Source organism: Aquarana catesbeiana, linkage group LG12 (assembly GCF_042186555.1).
Source record: "Aquarana catesbeiana isolate 2022-GZ linkage group LG12, ASM4218655v1, whole genome shotgun sequence".
Taxonomy (NCBI): Eukaryota; Metazoa; Chordata; class Amphibia; order Anura; family Ranidae; genus Aquarana; species Aquarana catesbeiana.
The window spans coordinates 167818186-167843449 of record NC_133335.1 but is presented as its reverse complement, the minus strand read 5'-3'; the positions used below and the strand labels follow the sequence as shown (position 1 = coordinate 167843449).

Sequence of the window (25264 nt, the reverse complement as noted above, 5' to 3'; positions counted from 1 at the left end):
GAGCGGCTGCGGGAATGGAGGATCTGGATCCGCCATTGGATTTCTTGAGCGGACTCCAACTCCGTAACTTTATACGCCGAAGCGCCCGGATTCTAGGTCCCCCACGCCCACTTACGGAGTTGGAACGTATCTGCCACCGCAGAGAGCCCGTACGCCACTCTCTATCCTTGATTTACCTTTCTCTGATTGCCCCGGCTGAGGGCTTTGTGCCCCCCTTCCTCACTAAGTGGGAGACAGAATTGGGAGCTCACTTTGATGAAGCGCAAAGGGAAAAGATCTTACATTTTGCCCAAAAATCCTCTCTGGCCACAAGGGTCCAGGAGACATGCTACAAAATTGTGACCAGATGGTACAGAGTACCATCCACTCTTCACCTGTTCCTCTCGCAGGTTCCAAGTCTGTGTTGGCGTTGTGGAGCAGGAGAAGGAACAATGTTACACATTTTCTGGGATTGTCCCAAGATTAAACCTTTCTGGCAGGAGGTGACAAATACGATCAAGCATTTGACGGGTGTCACCTTGGGGGGGGATCCCGGGGCCTGTTTGCTGCACCTCTCTAGAAGTCCAATTAAGTATAAAGCTTCCCTCACTATTCAATTACTTGCTGCTAAGGCCTGTATCCCTCTATTTTGGAGATTGGAAACCCCACCAACGAAGGTCCAGTGGTATACCAGGGTTAACGAACTGCGTGATATGGAAGATCTTACGGCCACCCTGCATGACAGGGAGGAAGCCTTTCGGGAGACATGGCGTCCCTGGCAACACTTCATTTATTCTGAAGCCTACCTCCGGGAGGTGACTTAGCTTGAACACTCCCTGGTACGGGGGCCCCACCTGGCTGGGGGACTGCACCGCCATTTCTTTTCTTTACCTCTTCCCCTTCTACTTCACCTCCTACCCCCCTCTCCTCTCTCTCTTTCCTTCGTTCCTCCCCCCTTATTGTTTTCCGATCCTCTACCCCTCCCCTTTCCCACTCCCCCCCATTCCCCTTGTGTTTTCACACAATCCCCTATACTCTTCCGGCTAAGGGAAGATCTGATCAGATATACTGTAGATCATGGACTACATTACACTATGGTAGTTACCCTTTGCTGGACTCAACTGATCAGTGAGGAATATCTCTACTCCTGGTCAGTGGAGAGTCTCTTTCTTCGTTATTTTGGTTTACCTTACTATCTGTCGATAAAAGATAATTACACAAGCTATTAGTTTGTACAAGGCATATCTCAGGGAATTACTTGTAAATGGGTACTAAGACAGCCATTACATTAGACCCACTCATCCAATCAGGCTCCACCTTGACCACACAGATTGTGTAATTAAGAGGAATGTATATTTGTACATCTTTATCGACAACAGTTTCTGTTAAAGGCTTCTCCTTACTTTTGTTTTACATTATACATAAAATGTTATAGGTCTCGATAACATGTACATCAAACTGTAACATGCACTATTGAAAATAAAGGAATTTAAAAAAAAAATAAATAAAAAAAAAAAAAAGAAGTGCAAGTTTGGCTGGAGTTCAGAGGATGCTCAAGCTCATTTTCTACTGGTTACCACTCTCACTGTGACAGAATATGAGAAAGCCAGAATGTGGAGTTGCAACCAGAAAAATATTTTTTTCCGTGGGGACACCTGTTTTTGGGTTCCAAGGACCCATTCACACTACAACATTACTACAATGCACTGTGATGTCATTTAAAGTGGATGGCACAGCACTGACTTGCATTGATGCGTTGCCACTTGATTTAAATGGCAACCCAGCACACGCAGACGATAGGTTTGCATTGCAGTGTGCTGCCAGAAATAGTGCATCGGTGGCCCTTTCATTTTGAAAGGGCTGTCTCAGTGCAACACACATTGACACATGGGTTGTTCGGTCAACAGGACAGGAAGTGGAAGCTCCCCAAATGGTGCACCAAGAACAATAAAATTACTTTATACTTAAGGTAAACAAAATAAAAACTGTGTGCATTATTCAGAACTGTTTACAGAGCCATTACAGTGTCTGTACACTTAGCATTGTTTCTATTTACATTTGACACATCCTAGAGCAATGTTTCTCAACCATTTTTCAGTCAAGGCAAAATTCTGCACGATCTCAAGCACCCCATTCTAAAATGTAGAATAAACAAAACTAATAGTTTTACATATTTTTGCACTAGCCACATGTAAAGACACCCAACATTAGAGGTGATTTATTTTTACAAAAGCAAATACACCTTTGCACACTGGTGCTGACTAGTATTCCAGCTTTTCTCTTCTCCCTTAAGGCTCGTACACACTATAAGAAAATTGGCATGCCAGCCTCTTTAGCTACACTGCTTCAGGTGGATTTTCCTTTCAAATGGGCAACATCAAACATATCTGGGCATCCATTTGCCCAGTAGGGTTGAAGACATTTTCCCACCCAATTTTCCTCCCCTTCTCTCACAAGAGTGAGAGCTGTACATGATGTCATAAGCCTAGGCTTTTTACCAGACAAGAAACAGGAAGTGGGCTGTATAAAAGGTATTTACTGGCAAAAAAAAATGTTTTACTATCCAAAGTAAAAACAACAAGGGCAGAAGATTTAATAGATGAAAAAATGACTGAAGTTCCGCTTTCACGGAGGTGGATGTCAGCGGATGATCATCCGTTAGCCCATAGACATATATGTATGTCCATTTTTGATCCGCCAACGGATGGAGGAAAAACAGACATACGGAACACCTGTGTGAAAAGACCCTAAAGGAGATTGTACAGAAAGTCTACGATTAGATTGTATCTGTATAGTGTTTGACTAGCTTTACTTTGACCAGTATAAGATGGATTCTTAAAAGTGGCCATAGATGGGTGAAATTTCAAACAAATATTCTTAGTAAAAGAATGTTTGAAGAAAGTTTGTTCATGTTTCTAATCGTTAGTCGGCCAAATTGACATTCATTTTCGACTGCACTGATGAGAAAATTTGACGGAACAGGATGGGAAATTTTTCCTGACGAACTAATTTCTAACAGTGTACATGGTTTTCGTTTAGTAAAGTCTAATTATTCCAAAATCAAAAGTTAAATACAAACAAAATCTTTTGAAGGACATTCAAATGTTTCGAGAATTTTCATAAAAATTTTACTAAGAATTTTTTAAAGAATTTTTTTTTGAAACTCTATCCATCTATGGCCAGCTTAAGGGTTCTTTACTTCTGCCTTGTACTGTTTAACCTCTTTCTGCCCATGTAATGCATGTTTGCAGGTGCAAAGAGGGTAGGCTTTAACGGCCACATGCCCACATACACATCCATCGGCTGAGCAGCAGTGTGCTGAGAGCATGCTTACGCTGAGCTCCCCTCACAGAGACTGATTTGTCAAGGACAGCTCCTGTTCTGTAGTGATGGTTCGGAGCCAGCGCGATCAGCTCTTGATCGTGTGACCAATATGACAGCCAATCACAGTGGTCATGTGATCAGGCAGACCTTTCTACCCCCCAGTTGTAACAGTCCAGTTAAAGGGGTACAAGGGCTGGGCAGTAAGGTGTTAAGGTGGGAGTAAACTCACATGGACGATTTTTACCTATACCTAAAAGTATAGTAATGCTTACCTATAGGCACAGTAAATGTCTCCTAAACGTGCACGGTTTAGGAGATATTTACTTGTGAAGCTGCCGGTGACATCACTGCTGCATGCGCTCTGAAGGAACGGCATACTGTGCTGTTCCTGTAGAGCCCTGTGCCGTGAACAGGGGCCCTGCGTGCATGCGTGGGAGTGACGTCATAGTGGTTCGTTCAATCAAAGGACCAGAGCCCGCCAACCCGGTGAAGATGGAAGCCCTGTCAGTGGAGGGCCTCGTTTTAAGGTAAGCTTCACATTATGTGCTAGTATGCGATGCATATTGGCACATTATAACTTTGTCTTGCAGTTTAAAAAAAAAAAAAAAGCCAGCGGTTTGCTACCGAAAGTTGGGCAAGCCTTTATCATATACCCTTCGGCTCGATTCACACTAATGCGTTTTTTGATGCATTTTGCATAAATGCAGGGAATTTTTTTAACATGGGTTCCTATGGAACATGTTCACATCAATGCATGTTTGTGCTTCTGCGTATTTGGAAAGGGGCGGGGACTTTTTTCTTGCAAAATGCAGCATTTTGCATGCAATAGACTTCAATGGACACGCATCCAAAACACAAGTATTGCATTTTTACTGCGATTTTGCCTTTTTTTTACACTGTATATAGCTGGTTGCTAAGGAGAGGCCGGCCGCTGTGTCCTTAATAACAGATGATGTAAAAAAAAAATTCTGGCAAAAAAAGAATAATTGTGAAAAAAAGCCAGTGTGGGGTCCCACCCAGGTCCATACCAGGCCCTTGGGTCTAGTATGGATTCGGAGGGAACCCCCCCATGCCAAAATTGAAAAAAAAAAAAAAATGGCGTGGGAGCCCTCCCAAAATCCATACCAGACCCTTATCTGAGCATGCAGCCCGGCAGGTCATGAATGGGACGGGACGAGCCCCCTCCTGAACCATACCAGACTGCATGCCCTCAACATGGGGGGGTGGGTGCTTTGAAGCAGGGGTGGCTCTGCGCCCCCCCCCACCCCAAATCACCTTGCCCCCATGTTGATGGGGACAAGAGCCTCTTCCCGATAACCCCGGCCATTGGTTGTCGGGGTCTGCGGGCGGAAAGCCCCCTTTAACAAGGGGCCCAGATCCTGGCCTCCCCCCCTATGTGAATGGGTATCGGGTACATTGTACCCCTACCCATTCACCAATAAAAAGTAGTGCAGTGTGACAAAAGACAGTTTTTGACAAGTTCTTAATTAAAAATGTCTTCTTCTTCTGTCCCTTCCAGAATGGAACATGTAGAAAAGTATGATCATTAACAACTTTACAGCATAATAAAACTGTGCCTAGCATACAATTGGGGCTCATTCACACTCTAAAATGCGCTTGCTGTGTTGTACGCTGTCTAGGGACAGTGTGGTGCACTATACAATACACCCCACTGTTTACCTTATTTGAAGTGTCACAAAACAACACTTTATTTTAGTCTATGTACCGCAGCAAGTTGCATTGCAGTACTATGCATCATGCTGCGTGAAAATACAAACATGCTGCATTTCTATGCAGTGCAAGGCACTGTTATGGTTTGAACAGGGCACCTAGAAAACAATTGTTTCTATGTGCCCTTGTGTGAAGCCTGCATTGATCTATGCAGAGCGACACAGCTCAAGGTATATAACATAAATGAGCCCTTTATGGCCCCAGTCACATGGCTGTATGGGGATGTGAATCAGTAGATTCTTTCCAGTAGCTCCAAATGCTGCCTGCACACACTGGGGTTAATTTACTAAAACTGGAGAGTGCAAAATCTGGTGCAGCTCTGCATAGAAACCAATCAGCTTCAAGGTTTTTGGTCAAAGCTTAATTGAACAAGCTGAAGCTGATTGGCTACTATGTACAGCTGCACCAGATTCTGCACTAGCCAGTAGAGTAAAGCACCCCCCAAGTGTACAATTAGCAGCAGCTGTCAGATTTGTACAAGTCAATGGCTAGCGCTGTGATGTCAGATGAGCGGTTACATGCAATAGACTGAATAAAGCCTCCGAATGACCCTGGACACACACACACACACACACACACACAATGTTTCTATGGAGTTTTGCCCACAGCTAACTAGCTAGTCTGTCTGCATTCATAGCCGCCTGTGTGATTGTATCCTAAAACTGGGTAGTGAAAGTTGTCCGGTTCAGCAAGAATGCAAGTAGTTTCGGTACACGTGTAACAATCAAATTCTATCAAACGGACATGCTTGAAATCCAGCAAATGATCAGCGCTTACAGCCAATGGCTTGACAGTAACAGTGATCTGTGTATTCTAAATTGTGGGGTGGTCCCTCCTGTCAGAAAAGAATAGCGCAGTCTGCATACACATTGTTTGTGCTGATACAGGATTCAGAGACCTGTCAAGTTTTTCTTGTTTCTTATACTTTCTGGTTAAAAAAACAAAACAAAACTGTGTATATCTAGCTTTATAGGGCATATAAGATAAAAAATGCAACAGCTGAAGTTGGAAACATTTTTATAATTCCTGATGAACTTGTAATTACTACTAGCAAGGAAGAGCTCAGGCATGTTCGCAAACCGCCCGTGCAGAGCCCACCAGGAAGTGGGCACGGCGCTGCGCTAATCACAGGCAGTGAGACATTGTCCTGATGCACTGCTGCAGAGGTCGGGAAATGTCTCACTGCCTGTGATTAGCGCTGTGCAGTGCCGACTTCCTGGCGGGCTCTGCACGTGCAGCTTGCAGCTAAGCTCATCCTTACTAGCAAGTAACAGAATTGTAACAAATATAGGTGATTGTGTTACGCTTCCATAAAGTCACAAATTCAACTTAAAGTAGAGCTACAGGCAAATTTTTTTTTTTTTCTATTTTGGATAGAGCAAGGGGCGGTTATAACCCCTGTCAGCTTTTTTTTCTGCCATCGGTGTCCCATTGCAGAGATTTCTCTTCACTTCCTGTCCCATAGCCAAACAAGAAGTGAGGGGAGTTTCCTGCAAATAAAGGGAATTCCTTGGGGACCCCCAGGTCAGCAGAACTAGTGTCCTCATTGGCAGATTTCCCCTCTATTACTTTTCTGGGGACAACCCAAAATTTGGGATTTTCTATTACGTTCAATGATAATGGGAAACAGGACAAATAGAGAAGGGGGAATCTCCGTAATGGGGGCACAGACAGCAATAAAAACTGACAGGTGTTCTAATCCTTCTCCACTCTATCCAAAACTAGAGAAAAAGTTTTTGACTTTAGTTACACGTTAATTTATAGGGGTTTTTTTTTTTACCTACCATAGGGGTCTACTACATAACCGCCACCTATACAATACTAGTAAAGTTTGTTGAGCATGGCATTTGTTGACAGGCAATTACTTCATCATGCAAAGTGTGGTACCTGTCTACAGAGTTGCTACAACCAAATTTCACACTGAATATTATACATTGTGTGGTGTTCCAGTTGCCGGTATAACTGAGTGCTTTGGAATTGAGCTGAACCGACTCCTGAGATGAGATTGTATAGTGCGGAGCCTTCATTCCTTTTTTTTGGTCCAGTTGATTGATTCTGTGTACACAAACTGAGCTGACACCTGAGATGTGATTGTGGAGCCTGATCTTACCTGGAGTAGCATGTGAAATTTTTGGCAAAACTTTTTAGATGCTGATCATTTCCCCCATTGGTAACCCCCTTTACCTTGCTCCATGGACAGCTGTCGTATCTTCTCCGTCCAGGCCCTGGCAACTTTCATGTTCTGCTCCGTGTCCCTTGACGCTTCTGTCCGAAACGTCCTAGAAATTCGTTGCCTGTGGTTTGTAGATCCTAACATCCCCCTGAGAGGATAAAACACAACTGTGAAATAGCCGCCGATGTCTTTGGGGTCTTTTCCCTTGAAGGAGTGACAGCTGACACAGTCGGTTAGATTGAATGATGGGTGGGGGGACGACGAGGTGGCACTCAGGCTCTCTATTTTCAGTTCTTTCTGGGTCAGGAGCAGCGAGAGGAGAATCCCATCTCCTGGAACTTGGGTGAAGGTGTCACAAAGGAGAAGGTCAACTGGGCCAGCGGATGACCCATGCGCATCACCCATGTCTGGTCCTTGGCAAGCCTTAGGTCAGAAGTGCAAGAGACAAATAAAAAGTGTAGAACCGAATAGAAGAAGGAAAAAAGGAGGGTGTGAGCTCCTGACACAGCAAGAAAGAGAAGTATTACAGAGGAGACAGATACTACATGCAGCAGATTGAGAGAGAAATAGAGCACTGGCTGCTTCTCCGCTTGTCAGTTCACATTTGACTCTGGTCTGCCTATGTGACTCTGTGTGAGTTTGTAGCACCTAGCACCCTCTGCTTCCTACTGCCCTCTACTGGTCAAACATCAGACTGCACCCAAATAAAAGCTACCTGTGCATGTGATCAGAAGCGCCTCTCTAAAGCTGGATACACACTATACAACTTTCTTTAGATTTACCAAAACCATATAATATGAGGTCAAAGCTAAACACAATTTGTATGCAAACAGGCAGGCCCTTGCACTACATAGTTGAATGTAAATCTAAATCGAACAACAAAAGTTGTATAGTGTGTATCCAGCTTTAAGCCTAGTACACACTAGGAAAAAAATTGGATGAATGATTGTCCGATTTTCCATGAGGGTTAGCATTATGATGTAGCTGAGAATGGTATTAACTTGTTTGAAAATTCTCAGCCAACTTTTTTTGTGTACAATTTCTATTTTCATTGCCACCTTCTTTTTTCTGATCATGCACATTTCTTTCTATTCGATTATTTCTATACAATTACTGTACACATTGAGCGAAAATCGGACATTGTGTTCACGTATGATAAACATTTTCTAGCTTGTACCTTCGTTTTTTCATCCAAACAGACGGAATCGGCTGTCAAAAGCACCATACTATGAACAGATAATCCACCGATTGTTCCTGTTATGGAAATTTCCATACGATTTTCTTATCGTGTATACGGGCCTTTAGCTAGGGGTTGCTATGTTATGGCCAGCTGCATATCCAGCCCTCTAATGTAAGGGTGACTCTAGTAAAATATACACTCTGGCCCCCATACTGAAAAGTCTGGAGACCCCTGTTCTGTAGAATCAATTTTAGAGATACCAAAACTATGTAATATAAGGACCTGCCTAATCTATCCAATAAACCTGTATACAATCAGGTAGGCTCTTGCACTACATACTTGTTGGTAGATCTAACAGATTGTACATTCAGATTGTAATGTGTGTGGTGAGTTAAGCTCACCACACACATTTTAATCTGATTGAAGAATCTCCTTTAGACCCAACATTTCCCCCATAATGGCCTTTTTTCTATGCGTGGTTCGCTTGAGCCCCCAAAAATGTTATACTACACCATAGTAAGAGCTTGTTCACATGTAAGGTTGGTTGCGGGCAATAAAACTCAGTAGTTGAACTGTGCTTTTACTGCCCCATCCGCTACCGGGGGGGTATATGCAAGCCCTGGCCACGATGCTTCGCAGCTGCGGCAATAATTGTATCCCAGGGGACACAAGCGAATGACGCTGCTCTACAATCACTGCAATGCACCGCTACGACATGCTAGTGCGGAGATAAAGGGGAGTAGGTTTGTGAGGAGGCAAAACAATGCCTCCTCATCGTCTGTCAAATGCTTCCTGAAGAGCTTTCCAAATGTTCAGAGAGCACCGCACATGTGAACAAGCCCCTTAGGCCCTCTTATGCAGGTGTGATGGTACACGTGTTTTTGTGTAATTTTTACCTGTCACATTTAGGGCAGCCCATTCGTTTCAGTGGGCTGTCTTATGCATGAAAAATCACACAAAAGAAGTGCATGACCCTCTCTCTTTTTTTTTTTAAATTGCACTGCACCAAAATGCATAGGACCAAAGTGTTTCCAAAAACACCTGTGATAACAAGATGTGTTGGGGTGCCATTAAGAATTAATGCCAAAATTTCACACCTGCAAAAAGGATGCAATTTTTTGTGCGTTGCAGGATTGTGCACATTTTTGCACTGCACAAAAGTGAACCTAGCCTAAAACTTTTACAGATGATTGCAGGCAAAATATTGTTTTCCAGGACACATTTTTTTAAAAGAAACATATTTTTTAATTACCATTAATTATACTTCTGGCATTAAATAATATTAATTATACTTCTGGCAGGGGGTCTGGGGCAATTGCCCCTTTTGCTCTCTTATCAAGCCAACGCTGGACACTTCGGAGGGTTGCCACATCATACCTTTAATCCAGGACTAAGGATGAGCGTCGGCGTGTTCGCATGCTGCACATGCCGAGCCCGCCAGGAAGTTGGCACTGCGCTGCGCTAATCACAAGCAGTAAGACATTTCCCGATGTGCGGCTGCAGAGATCAGAAAATGTCTCACTGCCTGTGATTAGCGCTGCGCCGTGCCGACTTCCTGGCGGGCTCTGCACATGGAGTGTGCGAACACGCCGGAGCTCATCCTTATCCAGGACACATTAATTGCACAGTTTCTGAGGCTGATTTAATGCAGATAAGGCACCAAGTGAGTTTAAATACCACCTTAATCAGCCACAGAACCTGTGTAATTAATGTGTGTCCTGTGGCAACCTAACTTCGAAGGGGAGTTACACACCCATTGTTACTAAGCACTTGTTACCTACACTGAATGGCTGTGTAGGGTTAGCCCATTTGTGTATTTACACAGTATATACAACTTTGTGGTTGGCATGGTGTTGTTATCACAGAAGCATAGCTGCAATGGTAACATTCAGGGATGCATTCTATACCACTTATTTAAAACAGGATAAAATGTGAAAAAAAAAACATAAAGAAAGTAGCACAAGAGAGAGAAAGATCCTGACACTGTAGCATACTGAAACATTTACTGGCCTATAGGCTTACCTGTAGGTAAAAATAACAAAGCGGGGTTTTAAACCGCTTTAAGAAATTATGGCACCAAAAATTGTGATGCAAATTTTAGCACATTTTTCATGCGTTTCCGAGATCACGGGCAGAAAATCACATTTCCAAAAACACAAAGGTGTGAGTGCTGCCAAAAAGCAACGCGGTTGTGAGTGTAATTCTTACAGATTGATTTTTTATGTTTTTGTAGCCAGTAAATGTTTCAGTATACTACACTGTCGGGATCTTTCTCTTCTCTTGTGCTACTTTCTTTATGTTTTTTTTACTCCTAAATAATCTAAAATATCTCCTAATTGTGCACCGTTTAGGAGATGTTCACCCTGCATGCAGCCGCTGACGTCAGCAACGCATGCATATTTACATATTTGGCGAGGTCGAAAAAAGACATAAGTCCATCAAATCCAACCTATGTGTGTGTGCTTTTATGTTAGTATATTCCTGTATGTTAAAGTGTTACTAAACCCAGTAATATGAAAATAGTTCATCCGCCCCCACCCCCTGTGCCCACAGCTTATAAATCTTCTTTTTACATTAAAATACTGCCACTATATACCTTTTTGGGTGGATTATCTTTATACCATACCTCCCAGCATTTTGAGATGGGAATGAGGGACACCTACTAACAAATGTATGTAGGCATAGGACACGCCCCCTGCCACACCCACTTAAAGGAGAATTAACCAAACAAAAAGTTTTAAGGGGTTGGAAACCCTCGTGTTTCACCTTAATTCATCCCGACACTGACCAGTCTCCCAGCCCCCCTGTTTTACTCACCTGAGCCCTTTGTTCCCTCGGCGGAGACGCGCTCTTCCTCTCTGCCTCCACGGTTTAGGAAATATTTACAATAAAGCGGTGCACCGATGTCTATGGCGCATGCGCACTTTAGAAAGGGCAGATCATGCCGTTTCTAAAGGGGGTCATGCCGTGATTGACAGCTCCTGCGCGCATGCCCAGAAGTGATGTGACATGACTCCAGCCAGTCACAGCGCCAGAGTTCGCGGCCCCTGGAAGAAAGAGGGGTGAAGATGGACGCTCATAGCTAGTGGGGACAGCGGTGACATCGCAGGCTTCAGTTTCAGGCAAGTGACACATAATGGGCTACTATGCCATGCATAATAGCCAATTATGCTTTACCTTTGCAGGAAAATAAAGAGGAAGTAAAACCCATCAGGGTTTACTTCCTCTTTAAAAAATGTTGCATGAATGGAATCATGCGTGAATAGCCTTCCAGTGTGGTAGGAACATTGAAGTGGTCTGCCGGCCATCTCTGACTCATATACCCCCTGGTCCAGGGCGGGTCCCTGCCAACATCATAGTGCAGTGCGCAAGAGGTCAATCCCTGCCCCCACCACAGTACAAGGGATGAGGAGGGGAGAAGAACTGTTGCGCATCGCAACCCCGGATGCAGAACATGATCCGAAGCCACCAACCCTAGGCTGGGCTGATTGGTCTAACAATAAGGGTCATTGAATAATATTATAATTAAAAAGGGCACCAAGAACAAAACCACTAATCTAGGATGTACAAGGGGATAGGGTTAAGATAATTGCTGAAATGTATGAGTAGGTATGTACTGTGTATAAATGAATACTAGGTGTGGCAGGTCACTAAAGAAGCGAGTGTCTTCCACCCAATTAATGACAGTTAAGAAAAAATGTGACCTGGCACAACCTTATATATTAATAATAATGGAAGGCTTCCATCCCTATTGTAATGTACACAAAAAGAGAGGAAGGTTGGGACTTTAGAAGAAGCCTGTCATTATGAATAATGATGCTGAGTTTTTTGTTTCAATGTTTTTATTAAGGTTTTCAAATGCACAGGAAGAAAAACAGAGAACTATTTGCATTTGTACAGAAATAATATATTTTAAGTACATCCAGAATAATGATAAATTTAGCAATAACCAATTAAACATAGTAATGTACAGTATCTCACAAAAGTGAGTACACCCCTCACATTTTTGTAAATATTTTATTCTATCTTTTCATGTGACAACACTGAAGAAATTACACTTTGCTACAATGTAAAGTAGTGAGTGTACAGCTTGTATGACAGTGTAAATTTGCTGTCCGCTCAAAATAACTCAACACACAGACAAAAGTGAGTACACCCCTAAGTGAAAATGTCCGAATTGGGCCCAAAGTGTCAATATTTTGCGTGGCCACCATTTTTTTCCAGCACTGTTTAACCCTCTTGGGCATGGAGCAGAGCTTCACAGGTTGCCACTGGAGTCCTCTTCCACTCCTCCATGATGACATCACGGAGCTGGTGGATGTTAGAGACCTTGCGCTCCTCCACCTTCCAATAGAAGATGCCCCACAGATGCTCAATAGGGTTTAGGTCTGGAGACATGCTTTGCCAGTCTATCACCTTTACCCTCAGCTTCTTTAGCAAGGCAGTGGTCGTCTTGGAGGTGTGTTTGCATTCGTTATCATGTTGAAATATTGCCCTGTGGCACAGTCCCTGAAGGGAGGGGATCATGCTCTGCTTCAGTATTTCACAGTACATGTTGAGGACATTCATGGTTCCCTCAATGAACTGTAGCTCCCCAGTGCCGGAAGCACTCATGCAGCCCCAGACCATGACACTCCCACCACCATGCTTGACTGTAGGCAAAACACACTTGTCTTTGTACTCCTCACCTGGTTGCCATCATACACGCTTGACACCATTTGAACCAAATAAGTTTATCTTGGTCTCATCAGACCACAGAACATGGTTTCAGTAATTCATGTCCTTAGTCTGCTTGTCTTCAGCAAACTGTTTGTAGGCTTTCTTGTGCATCATCTTTAGAAGACAACAGCCATGCAGACCAATTTAATGCAGTGTGCAGCGTATGGTCTGGGCACTGACAGGCTGACCCCCCCACCCCTTCAACCTCTGCAGCAATGCTGGCAGGACTCATACGTCTATTTCCCAAAGACAACCTCTGGATTTGAAGCTGAGCACGTGCACTCAACTTCTTCGACCAACCATGGTGAGGCCTGTTCTGAGTGGAACCTGTCCTGGTTAACCGCTGTATGGTCTTGGCCACCATGCTGCAGCTCAGTTTCAGGGTCTTGGCAATCTTCTTATAGCCTAGGCCATCTGTATGTAGAGCAACAATTATTTTTTTCAGATCCTCAGAGAGTTCCTTGCCATGTGGTGCCATGTTGAACTTCCAGTGATCAGTATGAGAGTGAGAGCGATAACACCAAATTTAACACACCTGCTCCCCATTCACACCTGAGACCTTGTAATACTAAACAAGTCACATGACACCGGGGAGGGAAAATGGCTAATTGGGCCCAATTTGAACATTTTCACTTAGGGGTGTACTCACTTTTGTTGGCAGCGGTTTAGACCTTAATGGCTGTGCGTTGAGTTATTTTGAAGGGACAGCAAATTTACACTGTTATACAAGCTGTACACTCACTACTTTACATTGTAGCAAAGTGTCATTTGTCCAGCGTTGTCACATGAAAAGATATAATAAAATATTTACAAAAATGTGAGGGGTGTACTCACTTTTGTGAGATACTGTATATGATACTTATAACATGGGGTAGACATAATCAAAAAACATAATTGGCATATAGGACACGAAACAAATCAATTATTACAAATCTTCATATAAACATGATTGATATTGTATAAACATAGTTGATAAAATGAATTAAAATGACTCATACATTAAATAATACAGATGACATAAAGAAACACAAGATTAAAACCAGGCATGTCTTGGCACCCTAAATAACTACCAATAAATCCCTAAAGAGAATAGAGGATTAACTTGCAATAAGGCAAGATACTGAGTGCACAAATATTTGTGTTCCCTGACTGGGAATAGTGAACAATACACAATAATGAAATATACATGTTCCCTATATGGGAATAATGAACAATAAACAATAAAGATAAAGTCCACACACTCAAAAAATAAAAAATAAGAGTCTTCTGCACAAAAACGCACAACATTTTTATTGTTTATTATTTATTATTCCCATATAGGGAACACGTATATTTCATTATTGTGTATTGTTCACTATTCCCAGTCAGGGAACAAGAATATTTGATTATGCACTTATTGCAAGTTAATCATCTATTCTCTTTAGGGATTTATTGGTAGTTATTTTGGAAGCACAAAACTGTTTTGTTATGTATATTCTATATGTGAAGTGAACGTATTTTCTGTGTGTGCAGCAGCCGGGGGGGGGGGGGCTTATTTTTAAATTTTTGGTTTGTGGTGGGATTTTGTCACATCACCTACTACACATATCACTACATAGTGATTAAGGTTATTATTATTTGCGCATTTTCTGTGTGTGCAGCAGCTAGGTGAGGGGGGGGGGGTATTTTTAAGTTTTTTGTTTTTTTTTTTTGTGCAATTTTGTTATCACCTATTATTCATATCACTACATAGTGATTAAGGTTATTAATATTTGCGCTGATAGAAATTTGTTCTAATGTCTTGGCACCCATTATCGAAACTTAATGCATTTCGTGGCACTTCCAGGGCCGGATTTGCCATAAGGCCACCGAGGCCAGGCCTCGGGGCGGCAGCGGTGCAGGGGCGGCGCCGCTCCTGCGACGACTTCGCGGCCGCCCCCCCCTTTCAGGCTGCCCGTTAAAGTTGATTAAGGGCACCGGTGCCCTTAGAACAGATGGCCGCAAGCCGCCCACTACTGCGCATGCGCAGTTCTGAAGCGGCCGGGCTCGGGAAAGCTCATACGCGCTCGGCCAGGCGGCGCATGCGCAGTAGCGTGATTGCGCCGCCCGGCGCCATTTTTGAAAAGATTAAGAAGTAATGTCAGCGGTGCGGCGGCGGGGGGAGAGAGATGACATCTCTCATTGCCAGCACCGCTGTTCCACCCTCCTTCATCTGGTGGCAGACAGGCAGCGTAGCAAGTGACATCCCCATCTGGTCGCAGCGTGGCAAGTGACATCCCCATCTGGTGGCAGCGTGGCAAGTGACATCCCCATCTGGTGGCAGCGTAGCAAGTGACATCCCCATCTGGTGGCAGCGTGGCAAGTGACATCCCCATCTGGTGGCAGTGTGGCAAGTGACATCCCTATCTGGTGGCAGCATGGCAAGTGACATCCCCATCTGATGGCAATGTGGCAAGTGACATCCCCATCTGGTGGCAGCGTAGCAAGTGACATCCCCATCTGGTGGCAGCGTGGCAAGTGACATCCCCATCTGGTGGCAGCGTGGCAAGTGACATCCCCATCTGGTGGCAGCGTAGCAAGTGACATCCCCATCTGGTGGCAGCGTGGCAAGTGACATCCCCATCTGGTGGCAGCGTGGCAAGTGACATCCCCATCTGGTGGCAGTGTGGCAAGTGACATCCCTATCTGGTGGCAGCGTGGCAAGTGACATCCCCATCTGGTGGCAGTGTGGCAAGTGACGTCTCCATCTGGTGGCAGCGTGGCAAGTGACATCCCCATCTGGTGGCAGCGTGGCAAGTGACATCCCCATCTGGTGGCAGCGTGGCAAGTGACATCCCCATCTGGTGGCAGTGTGGCAAGTGACATCCCCATCTGGTGGCAATGTGGCAAGTGACATCCCCATCTGGTGGCAGTGTGGCAAGTGACATCCCCATCTGGTGGCAGTGTGGCAAGTGACATCCCCATCTGGTGGCAGCGTAGCAAGTGACATCCCCATCTGGTGGCAGTGTGGCAAGTGACGTCTCCATCTGGTGGCAGCGTGGCAAGTGACATCCCCATCTGGTGGCAGCATGGCAAGTGACATCCCCATCTGGTGGCAGCGTGGCAAGTGACATCCCCATCTGGTGGCAGTGTGGCAAGTGACATCCCTATCTGGTGGCAGCGTGGCAAGTGACATCCCCATCTGGTGGCAGTGTGGCAAGTGACGTCTCCATCTGGTGGCAGCGTGGCAAGTGACATCCCCATCTGGTGGCAGTGTGGCAAGTGACATCCCCATCTGGTGACATCCCCATCTGGTGGCAGTGTGGCAAGTGACGTCTCCATCTGGTGGCAGCGTGGCAAGTGACATCCCCATCTGGTGGCAGTGTGGCAAGTGACATCCCCATCTGGTGGCAGTGTGGCAAGTGACATCCCCATCTGGTGGCAGCGTGGCAAGTGACATCCCCATCTGGTGGCAGCATGGCAAGTGACATCCCCATCTGGTGGCAGCATGGCAAGTGACATCCCCATCTGGTGGCAGCATGGCAAGTGATATCCCCATCTGGTGGCAGCATGGCAAGTGACATTCCCATCTGGTGGCAGCCAGGCAGCGTGGCAAGTGACATCTCCATGTGGTGGCAGCGTAGCAAGTGACATCTCCATCTGGTGGCAGCCAGGCAGTGTGGCAAGTGACATCCCCATCTGGTGGCAGCCAGGCAGTGTGGCAAGTGACATCTCCATCTGGTGGCAGCGTGGCAAGTGACATCCCCATCTGGTGGCAGCGTGGCAAGTGACATCTCCATCTGGTGGCAGCCAGGCAGTGTGGCAAGTGACATCACCATGTGGTGGCATCATGGCAAGTGACATCTCCATCTGGTGGCAGGCATAGTGTCAAGTGACAAGCGATGGTGGCAAGTGACACGCTCAGGGCTCCCAATGATTCTGCATTATGGTGAGTTGAACTATTTCATTTTACATTACAATGTAATGATAGAAATAATGTGTTTCAATCATCCTGACACCACATCAACCATGGTGCCGGGGATGATTGAGGCACTAACACCAGCCATTGCCCTGAAAAATTGCCCGCGAAAAATCATTACCCCTCGCCCGCTTACCCTGAAGTATTTTTAGTCTGTACAATTAAAGCCAGTTGTTTTCAGTGTTCTCGTGTATGGAGATATGTTTTTGATTGATCTATTGTAGCATCATCAATAAAGGACGAGAATGGTGGTGTGTGTGTGTGTGTGTGTGTGTGGGGGCGGCATTGAAGAACCCGGCCTTGGGGCGGCAAAGGGAGTAAATCCGGGCCTGGGCACTTCAGCCACTCATCAGGAGTATATTAACGCCACAGATGGGGTGGGCGTGGATCCACTTCCGGCTGAGGTGCCTCACCTGGCTGGGAGGTGTTTTCCTCACCTCCCCCTCACTGCTATGGCGTGTTAGCATGACATTGGCGGAGACCCACCCTGGACAGGAGGTATATGAGTCCGAGATGACCGGCAGACCATTTCACATGTTCCTACCACACTGGAAGGCTGTGGAAGAAAAATTGCAGCTCAAAAGCTCTAGACTTGTTGAAAACACCCGCCCTATGCGATCTTGCAGGTGCTAGCTCTGCTCAAATTAGGAAGAAAGGAAAAATCCTGGACGGCCACACACCACTGAAGGCATCTTTATTGAAAGATTAAAATCCAAAAACAGTCATATCTTAGGCATAGAGGACAGGGAAGAACAGCTAACGCGTTTTACATCACAAACAGATGCTTAGTCATAGCTGAAGGCTATTCACACATGATTCCATTCATGCAACATTTTTTAGGTAACATGGGGGTCATTACATGACATTTTTTTTGGTTTGCTTGATTGCACTTTAGAGCACCTTTTAAAACCCCTTGTGCAGCACTAAATTTGGTCGGTTAGCACATCCATACTTTGATAGCCCCCTTTGAGGAAACACATAGATGCTTTACTCATCACATTTACTAATGCACATAAGACCTTTTGTTTTTTCTTTCCACTTATTCAGACCTCATTACATCCTTCCCCTTTTTTTTTGCAGTACGCCATGCACAATCCATGCACACACCACCCACCAGGACCGTGATGTGGTGATCCGACTTGTCCTCGGGCTCTCCCACCTCAACCCCTGGGGCAGACATCTTATCTCAGGGCCCCCCATTCCCTACGGAGGAGCTGGTTTGTAAGAAATTGACATGTTGCTATTTTTTAGTTTTTCCCCTTTCAAAGGGCATTACAGTAGTTGACATTTATCTATTCCTTCCTTAGTACTTCTGGTAATATACTCCTGATGAGTGGCTGAAATGCCACGAAACGCATTGAGTTTTGATAATGGGTGCCAAGACATGCCTGGTTTTAATCTTGCGTTTCTTTATGTATCATCTGTATTATCTAATGTATGTGTCATTTTAATTCATTTTATCAACTATGTTTATACATTATCAATCATGTTTATATGAAGATTTGTAAAAATTGATTTGTTTTGTGTCCTATATGCCAATCATGTTTTTTGATTATGTGTACCCCATGTTATAAGTATCATATATGCCTAATGTGGCTTACACACGAGCGGATTTTACGTTGGAAAAAGCTTGGATGGTTTTTCCGATGGAATTCCGCTCAATACACACTGTCACACAAAAGTTCTCTGAACTATTGACTGTCAAGAACGCGGTGACGTACAACACTACAACGAGCCGAGAAAATGAAGTTCAATGCTTCCGAGCATGGGTCGAATTGTTTCCGAGCATGCGTAGGAATTTTGCGTGTCGGAATTTGTACAGACGATCGCATTTTCGGATAGGAACTTTTTCCTAAAATTGAGGACCTGCTCTCAATCTTTTTCTGGCTGGAATTCCGCCAGCAAAAGTAGGATGGAGCATTTTCCGACAAAAAGCTCTCATCGTCTTTTGCTGGCCGAATTTCCGATCGTGTGTACGCGGCATTAGTCTTGTTGACTATATTATTATTACTATGGATTGCCTAATGTTCTCTCATGATTTGGCATGTTCAGATAGGATTCATATAATTAAATTTATCATTCTCATATAAAATCAGCATCATTATTCATAATGACAGGCTTCATCTAAAGTCCCAACCACCCTCTCTTTTTGTGCAAATTTCTTCATCAGTTTAGGCAGATATGTATTCTTCTACATATTTTTGGTAAAACTAATTGTATACAGCGCTCCCAAAACGCCCTGCCTATTGAAATACCTGAATACTGAAAAGCACTTCAGAAGCACCGAAGACACGGGTGCTTTTAACCCCTTCTTTGTCTGCTAGAGGGGGTTAAAAGCGCCCTGCTGGCGGCTGAAAAGCGCTGCGAAAACGAGCAGAGCTTTAGCGCTAACGACCAAGGGGCTGCCTGTGCACTGCAGAGTGAAAGTAGCCTAAAAGGAAGCTGTTTTCCAAAGTGAAGTGTCATTAGGGGTTGGTTGTTCCATATGTAATCCATTCACTCTCACTGACCCTCCAATTTTCGCTTCACAGTTCTTCTTGAAGGCTGGGTTCACACCTGAAAAATGGACCAGAAGACGCACAGGACTCCTGTGCAATTCGCTCCGGAGATGTGTGAACCGGCTCCATTGAGAGGCGGTCACAATCTCCTGACATGCGGATAATTCGCAATAGTGTGAACCCAGCCCAAACCATTCTTTGACAAAAGACCAAATGGAACAAGCAGTAGGTACAATGTCACTCTTACAAAGGCTACAACACATTTACAGCATTTTATTCTGCTATTTCTTGCAGCAGTGGAATATATGTACCTTGGCCTGGGTTGTTTCCAGTTCATGGGCCCTCTGGGCTTCTGACCATGTATAAACATACCTCCCCACTGTTCCGGGACTGTCCCAGGATTTGAACACAATCCCAGTGACTTGCGGATCCACTCTTTGTCCCAGAGTCCAGTACCCAAATACTCATTGAAGACCTCAGCTACACTAACTTACCTGGAAGTTCTGGGGAGGATTGTCCTCTCCAGGCCGCCCACTCATTCTCCGCCAAGCAGCACTGAGGTTTCTGTGGTGACGGGGAAAGAGCCTGGTGTCGACATGTAAAGATTGCGGCAGTAAGGGCAGGTGAGGAGCAGCAATATCACCACAGGGTCTGTACAGGAACACCAACCAGTGTCAGGCCATCCAGAGAGGAGGGACTCAGAGGCTGCAATCTGCAACAGGTGAACGTGCCAAAGTCAGATTTCACCCTTGACAGGCTGAACAATAATAATTGCAATGCCCCTAGTGACTAGGTGTCTTGGGGAGGGGCAATGTGTAGGGGGGGCACGAAGTACAGTATGTACAGGAAGGGGAAGCAGTGTGCATAAAAAAGTGGGCAGTGTGTACAAGGAGGGGAGCAGTGTGTTCAGATAGGGGACAGTGTGTACAGGGAAGGGTAGCAGGCTGGGAGTTTGATTGCTTCCCCCTGCCTCTAGAAGAAGTTTCTAAACATTAGGGAGGGAGAATTCAAATAACCAGCCTGAATATTAATTAGGCCTAGCCAATCCCTGGGGAGGTGTGCCCAGATGGTGGCTGGGAAGCTGTTAAATAGTCTGGAACCCTGGAGATATTGATATATATTTCCCCAGCAAGGAGAGTTTCAAGCCTCAGAAGGCTATTGCCCCTGAGGCAGCCTGTGGCCTGTGTTTCTGTTCTGTGAGGTCTCAGCGGTGGCAGAGCTGGGACCTGGAAGTGATCTGGAACTGACTGCAGGACTTCGCCAAAGGGATCTGGTCTAGAGAAGAACTGTCTCACACACTGGACCATGTCTGGTGGAAGGTGACAGCTGTCCTGGGGACTTGTAAGTAATGACCCTGAATTGACTCCTGGTGACTGTGTGCTTTGGAGATATACTGTAAGTGCCAGAGGTAGCTAGGACTGAGACAGCTCTCTTAAGGTCTCAGATACTAGACATTCCCCGTCCTCAGTGGTGTCCTGGAGTGTGAGCTTATAGAAGAGTGCCCTGCTGTGCTGTGCAGTGTTCCTGAGCTTACACTGGTTACTAATAGCTGTGCAGTGGTGCAGGGTAACCAGATGCCAGAGAGACTTACCTTATGGTCACCAGCTATGAGACCCTAGAGTCTAAGGCTTAGAAAGTCCAATATTCACAGTTGCTTACAGAGAAGGCTGTCCTCTAATTGGTAAATACTAACTGTTTTGGAGTATCCTATGCATTATTCCCTCTCTTTTTATCAGCAATAAATCACAAAAAGATAACCTCTAGACTGTTTATTGGAGCTGGAGTGAATGGACTGTTTCTTTGATGGATGGTGGCTCCTATACTGTTTGTGGGAGAACAAGTTTAAATCAGCATGTAGACAGGTGCAGTCTATTTTCTCCACTGCAGGTGGCGCTCGATCGCAATGGCATTGCAGTTGGAGGGGAAGTCAAGAGGAACATGATTCCTCCATGGTTTCCTGGGTCACTGGGGGGAGCTATCCAACTAGATGGTGCTGCTCCATGTGACTGTCAGCCATCTTGGGTCAGGCAGAGCTTTTTTAGGGTCCTTGCTTCCAGGCTTGTTTTGCATTCCACATGTGGGTAGTATAGAAACAGGTACCCTGCCTGAAAATTACAGTAATAGCAGAAGGGAGAGGTTCCAGACAAGTAGGGAAAGAGCAGGCACATTCCATCTTTTCTGAAAGCCTCCCCATTTTGGAGCAGGCTGGCCAGGCTGCATTCTATGCCTCAGACAGACGCTGTTGGAGCATCCAAGATCTGCTGCTGCCCTGTTCTCTACGATATCCTGTGAGTGTACCCGGTCGGTGTCTCCCCGCTGCCCTGTGAGTGCATATTGCCAACATTGTAAAAAAATTTATAGGGACACTTTTTTGTCTGTAGGCAGAGTCTTATTATAATTAGGGGGTGGGGCATTCGTTTGTAGGTGTGACGTAGCGGGGTAAAGAAAAATGTGGCACGCAAAGCGCGTTGTTGCAAAAGATGGCCGTGATTTAACTGCTTTAGTCCCAGGAAGATTTTACCCCCTTCCTGACCAGAGCACTTTTTGCGATTCAGCACTGCGTCGCTTTAACTGACATTTGCACCAAAACAAAATTGACGTCCTTTTTTTCTCACAAATAGAGCTTTCTTTTGGTGGTATTTGATCACCTCTGTGGTTTTTATTTTTTGCACTAAAAAAAAAAAAGAGCGACAATTTTGAAAAAAACGCAATATTTTTTACTTTTTGCTATAATAAATATCCCCCAAAAATATATAAAAAAACATTTTTTTTCCCCTCAGTTTAGGCCGATATGTATTCTTCTACATATTTTTGGTAAAAAAAATCGTAATAAGCGTTTATTGATTGGTTTGCGGAAAAGTTATAACATAATTATACAAAACAGGGGATAGTTTTATGGCATTTTTATTATTAATTTTTTTTTATTAGTACTGGTGGTGATCTGCGATTTTTATCAGGACACTATTTTTACATTGGACAGTTTTGACACTATTTTGGGATCATTGTCATTTATACAGCGATCAGTGCTATAAAAATGCACTGATTACTGTGTAATTGACACTGGCAGGGAAGGGGTTAACCACTAGGGGCTATGAAGGGGTTAAGTGTGTCCTAGGGAGTGATTCTAACTGTGGGGGGGGGGGGGCTTCAACTCACATGACAGCGATCACTGCGCTCGATGACAGAGAACAGTGATCTCTGTCATGACACATCACACTCCACTGAGGAAGTCCTGGTGAGGACGATACGCGAGCGGGATTATCCAAGGACGTCACTGCAGCCACCTTATTCATAGAAGATTTCTATTAAGACTGTGCATTCTAATCATTCATCCCAGCACTAGGGTCATAGTGCTTTTTATGTGAGTACCTGTGTTTACAATAAAAGGATACTGTTTTAGCCATACAGAGTGCACTATATATTTTTCTTACTTTACATGCTATCATGGCTGAAAAATAAGAGCAACAGAGTATGGTTCTTCTCATTGATGTGGCAACCTACTTCATTGATCTACCCAATCAAGCCTCCATCCACGACCACCGAGAATGGTGAAAGCTTTATCTGACCCATCTGTTAGTTCAGGGGTCCATTATGTGAGGTGAGCGGTTTGGCTTATTGGTGGTGGAATCACGGATTTTTTATTGCACTATATGAATACTTGAGAGCACCCTCATCACCGTAGAGGAGACTACTTTCTGTACATCCTTGACTATCCATCATAAGGGGACTTTCATTATATATGCCATGAGCAATGTGTTAGTCTGCTGTTTTCACTTGTAGCGCTGCACTGTCATTTTTACTGTCATGACACAAGCCAGAATGGGGAAATGTCTTGTTTACATAGGCGCTTCCCCATTCTGTGGCTCCGTGACACGATCGCCGGTAGACCGGTGGACATCAAGTCCGCCGATCCCGCAGGCACAGTCACGCTGTACGCGGTGGGCGCCTCTTAAAGGGGACGTACAGGTACGCCCATTTGCCCACCACTGCTATTGTGCCAACGTATATCGGCAAGTGGTTAAGCTAAATATAGGGCGTGGCTTAAAGGGGGCATGACTCAAAGGCGGTGTGGTTAGAGTCTGAGATGAATGAGGGATGGAGGGAGAAACAAAGGGAGAAAGAGAGAGGAAGAGAAAGAGAGAAGGAAGGAAGGAAAGAAAGAGGGATGGAGGGACAGCAGGCCCAGATTCTACACCACAATAGAAATATGTGTATTTCAGAAAGTTTAACAATCAGCAGATAAAGACACTCCAAACACCTGGTGTTAACGCTTCAATCATACCATTATGTTGTCAGGATGATTGAAGCGCATTATTACTATTTTGACATTGTAATATAAAATGAATTAGTTCAACTCACCATAATGTAGAATCAGTGAGATCCCTGAGCGTGTCACTTGCCACATCGCCTGTCAACAGATGCCATCAGGTGTCCCCATCAGAGTCTCTCCTTATATCAGGTGTCCCCAGCAGAGTCTCTCCTTACATCAGGCTTTCCCAGCAGAGTCTCCCCTTACATAAGTTGTCCCCAGCGGAGTCCCTCCTTACATCAGGTGTCCCCAGCTGAGTCTCTCCTTACATCAGTTGTCCCCAGTGGAGTCCCTCCTTACATCAGGTGTCCCCAGCGGAGTCTCTCCTTACATCAGGTGTCCCCAGCGGAGTCCCTCTTTACATCAGGTGTCCCCAGCGGAGTCCCTCCTTACATCAGGTGTCCCCAGCGGAGTCCCTCCTTACATCAGGTGTCCCCAGCGGAGTCCCTCCTTACATCAGGCATCCCCAGCGGAGTCCCTTCTTACATCAGGCATCCCCAGCGGAGTCCCTCCTTACATCAGGTGTCCCCAGCGGAGTCCCTCTTTACACCAGGCATTCCCAGCAGAGTCTCTCCTTACATCAGGTGCCCCAGCGGAGTCCCCCTTACATCAGGTGCCCCCAGTGGAGTCCCCCTTATATCAGGTGCCCCCAGTGGAGCCCCCCTTACATCAGGTATCCCCCAGCGGTGTCCCCCTTACATCAGTTGTTCCCCAGTAGAGCCCCCCTTACATCAGGTATCCCCCAGCGGTGTCCCCCTTACATCAGGTATCCCCTAGTGGAGCCCCATTTACATCAGGTTCCCCCAGGGGAGTCCCCATTTCATCGGGTATCCCCCAGCGGTGTCCGCCTTACATCAGGTATCCGCAGTGGTGTCCCCCTTACATCAGGTATCCCCCAGCAGTGTCCCCCTTACATCAGGTGTCTCCCAGTGGAGCCCCCTTTACATCAGGTATGCCCCGCAGTGTCCCCCTTGCATCAGGTGTCCCCCAGTGGAGCCTCCCCCTTACATCAGGTATCCCCCAGTGGAGCCCCCTTTACATCAGGTGTCCCCCAGGGGAGCCCCCTTTATATCAGGTTTCCCCTAGTGGAGCCAGCTTTACACCAGGTATCCCCCAGCGGTGTCCCCCTCACATCAGATATCCCACAGCGGTGTCCTCCTTTCATCATGTATCCCCCCGCGGTGTCACCCTTACATCAGGTATCCCCCAACGGTGTCCCCCTTACATCAGGTATCCCACAGCGGTGTCCCCCTTACATCAGTTGTTCCCCAGTAGAGCCCCCCTTACATCAGGTATCCCCCAGCGGTGTCCCCCTTACATCAGGTATCCCCTAGTGGAGCCCCATTTACATCAGGTTCCCCCAGGGGAGTCCCCATTTCATCGGGTATCCCCCAGCGGTGTCCGCCTTACATCA

General features: G+C 45.5%; 1 protein-coding gene across 1 annotated transcript in view; it reads right to left on the bottom strand.

The window, feature by feature from the left end:
- The window catches only part of SPHK1 (sphingosine kinase 1), a 77825-nt gene extending 69999 nt beyond the window's left edge, over positions 1 to 7826 (bottom strand). Inside the window, exon 1 of the mRNA XM_073606195.1 lies at positions 7219 to 7826. Coding sequence (XP_073462296.1) covers positions 7219 to 7612 — 394 coding nt within the window. The 5' untranslated portion in view covers positions 7613 to 7826. The remainder of the gene's footprint in view (positions 1 to 7218) is intronic.
- Between the last annotated feature and the right edge of the window lie 17438 nt (positions 7827 to 25264).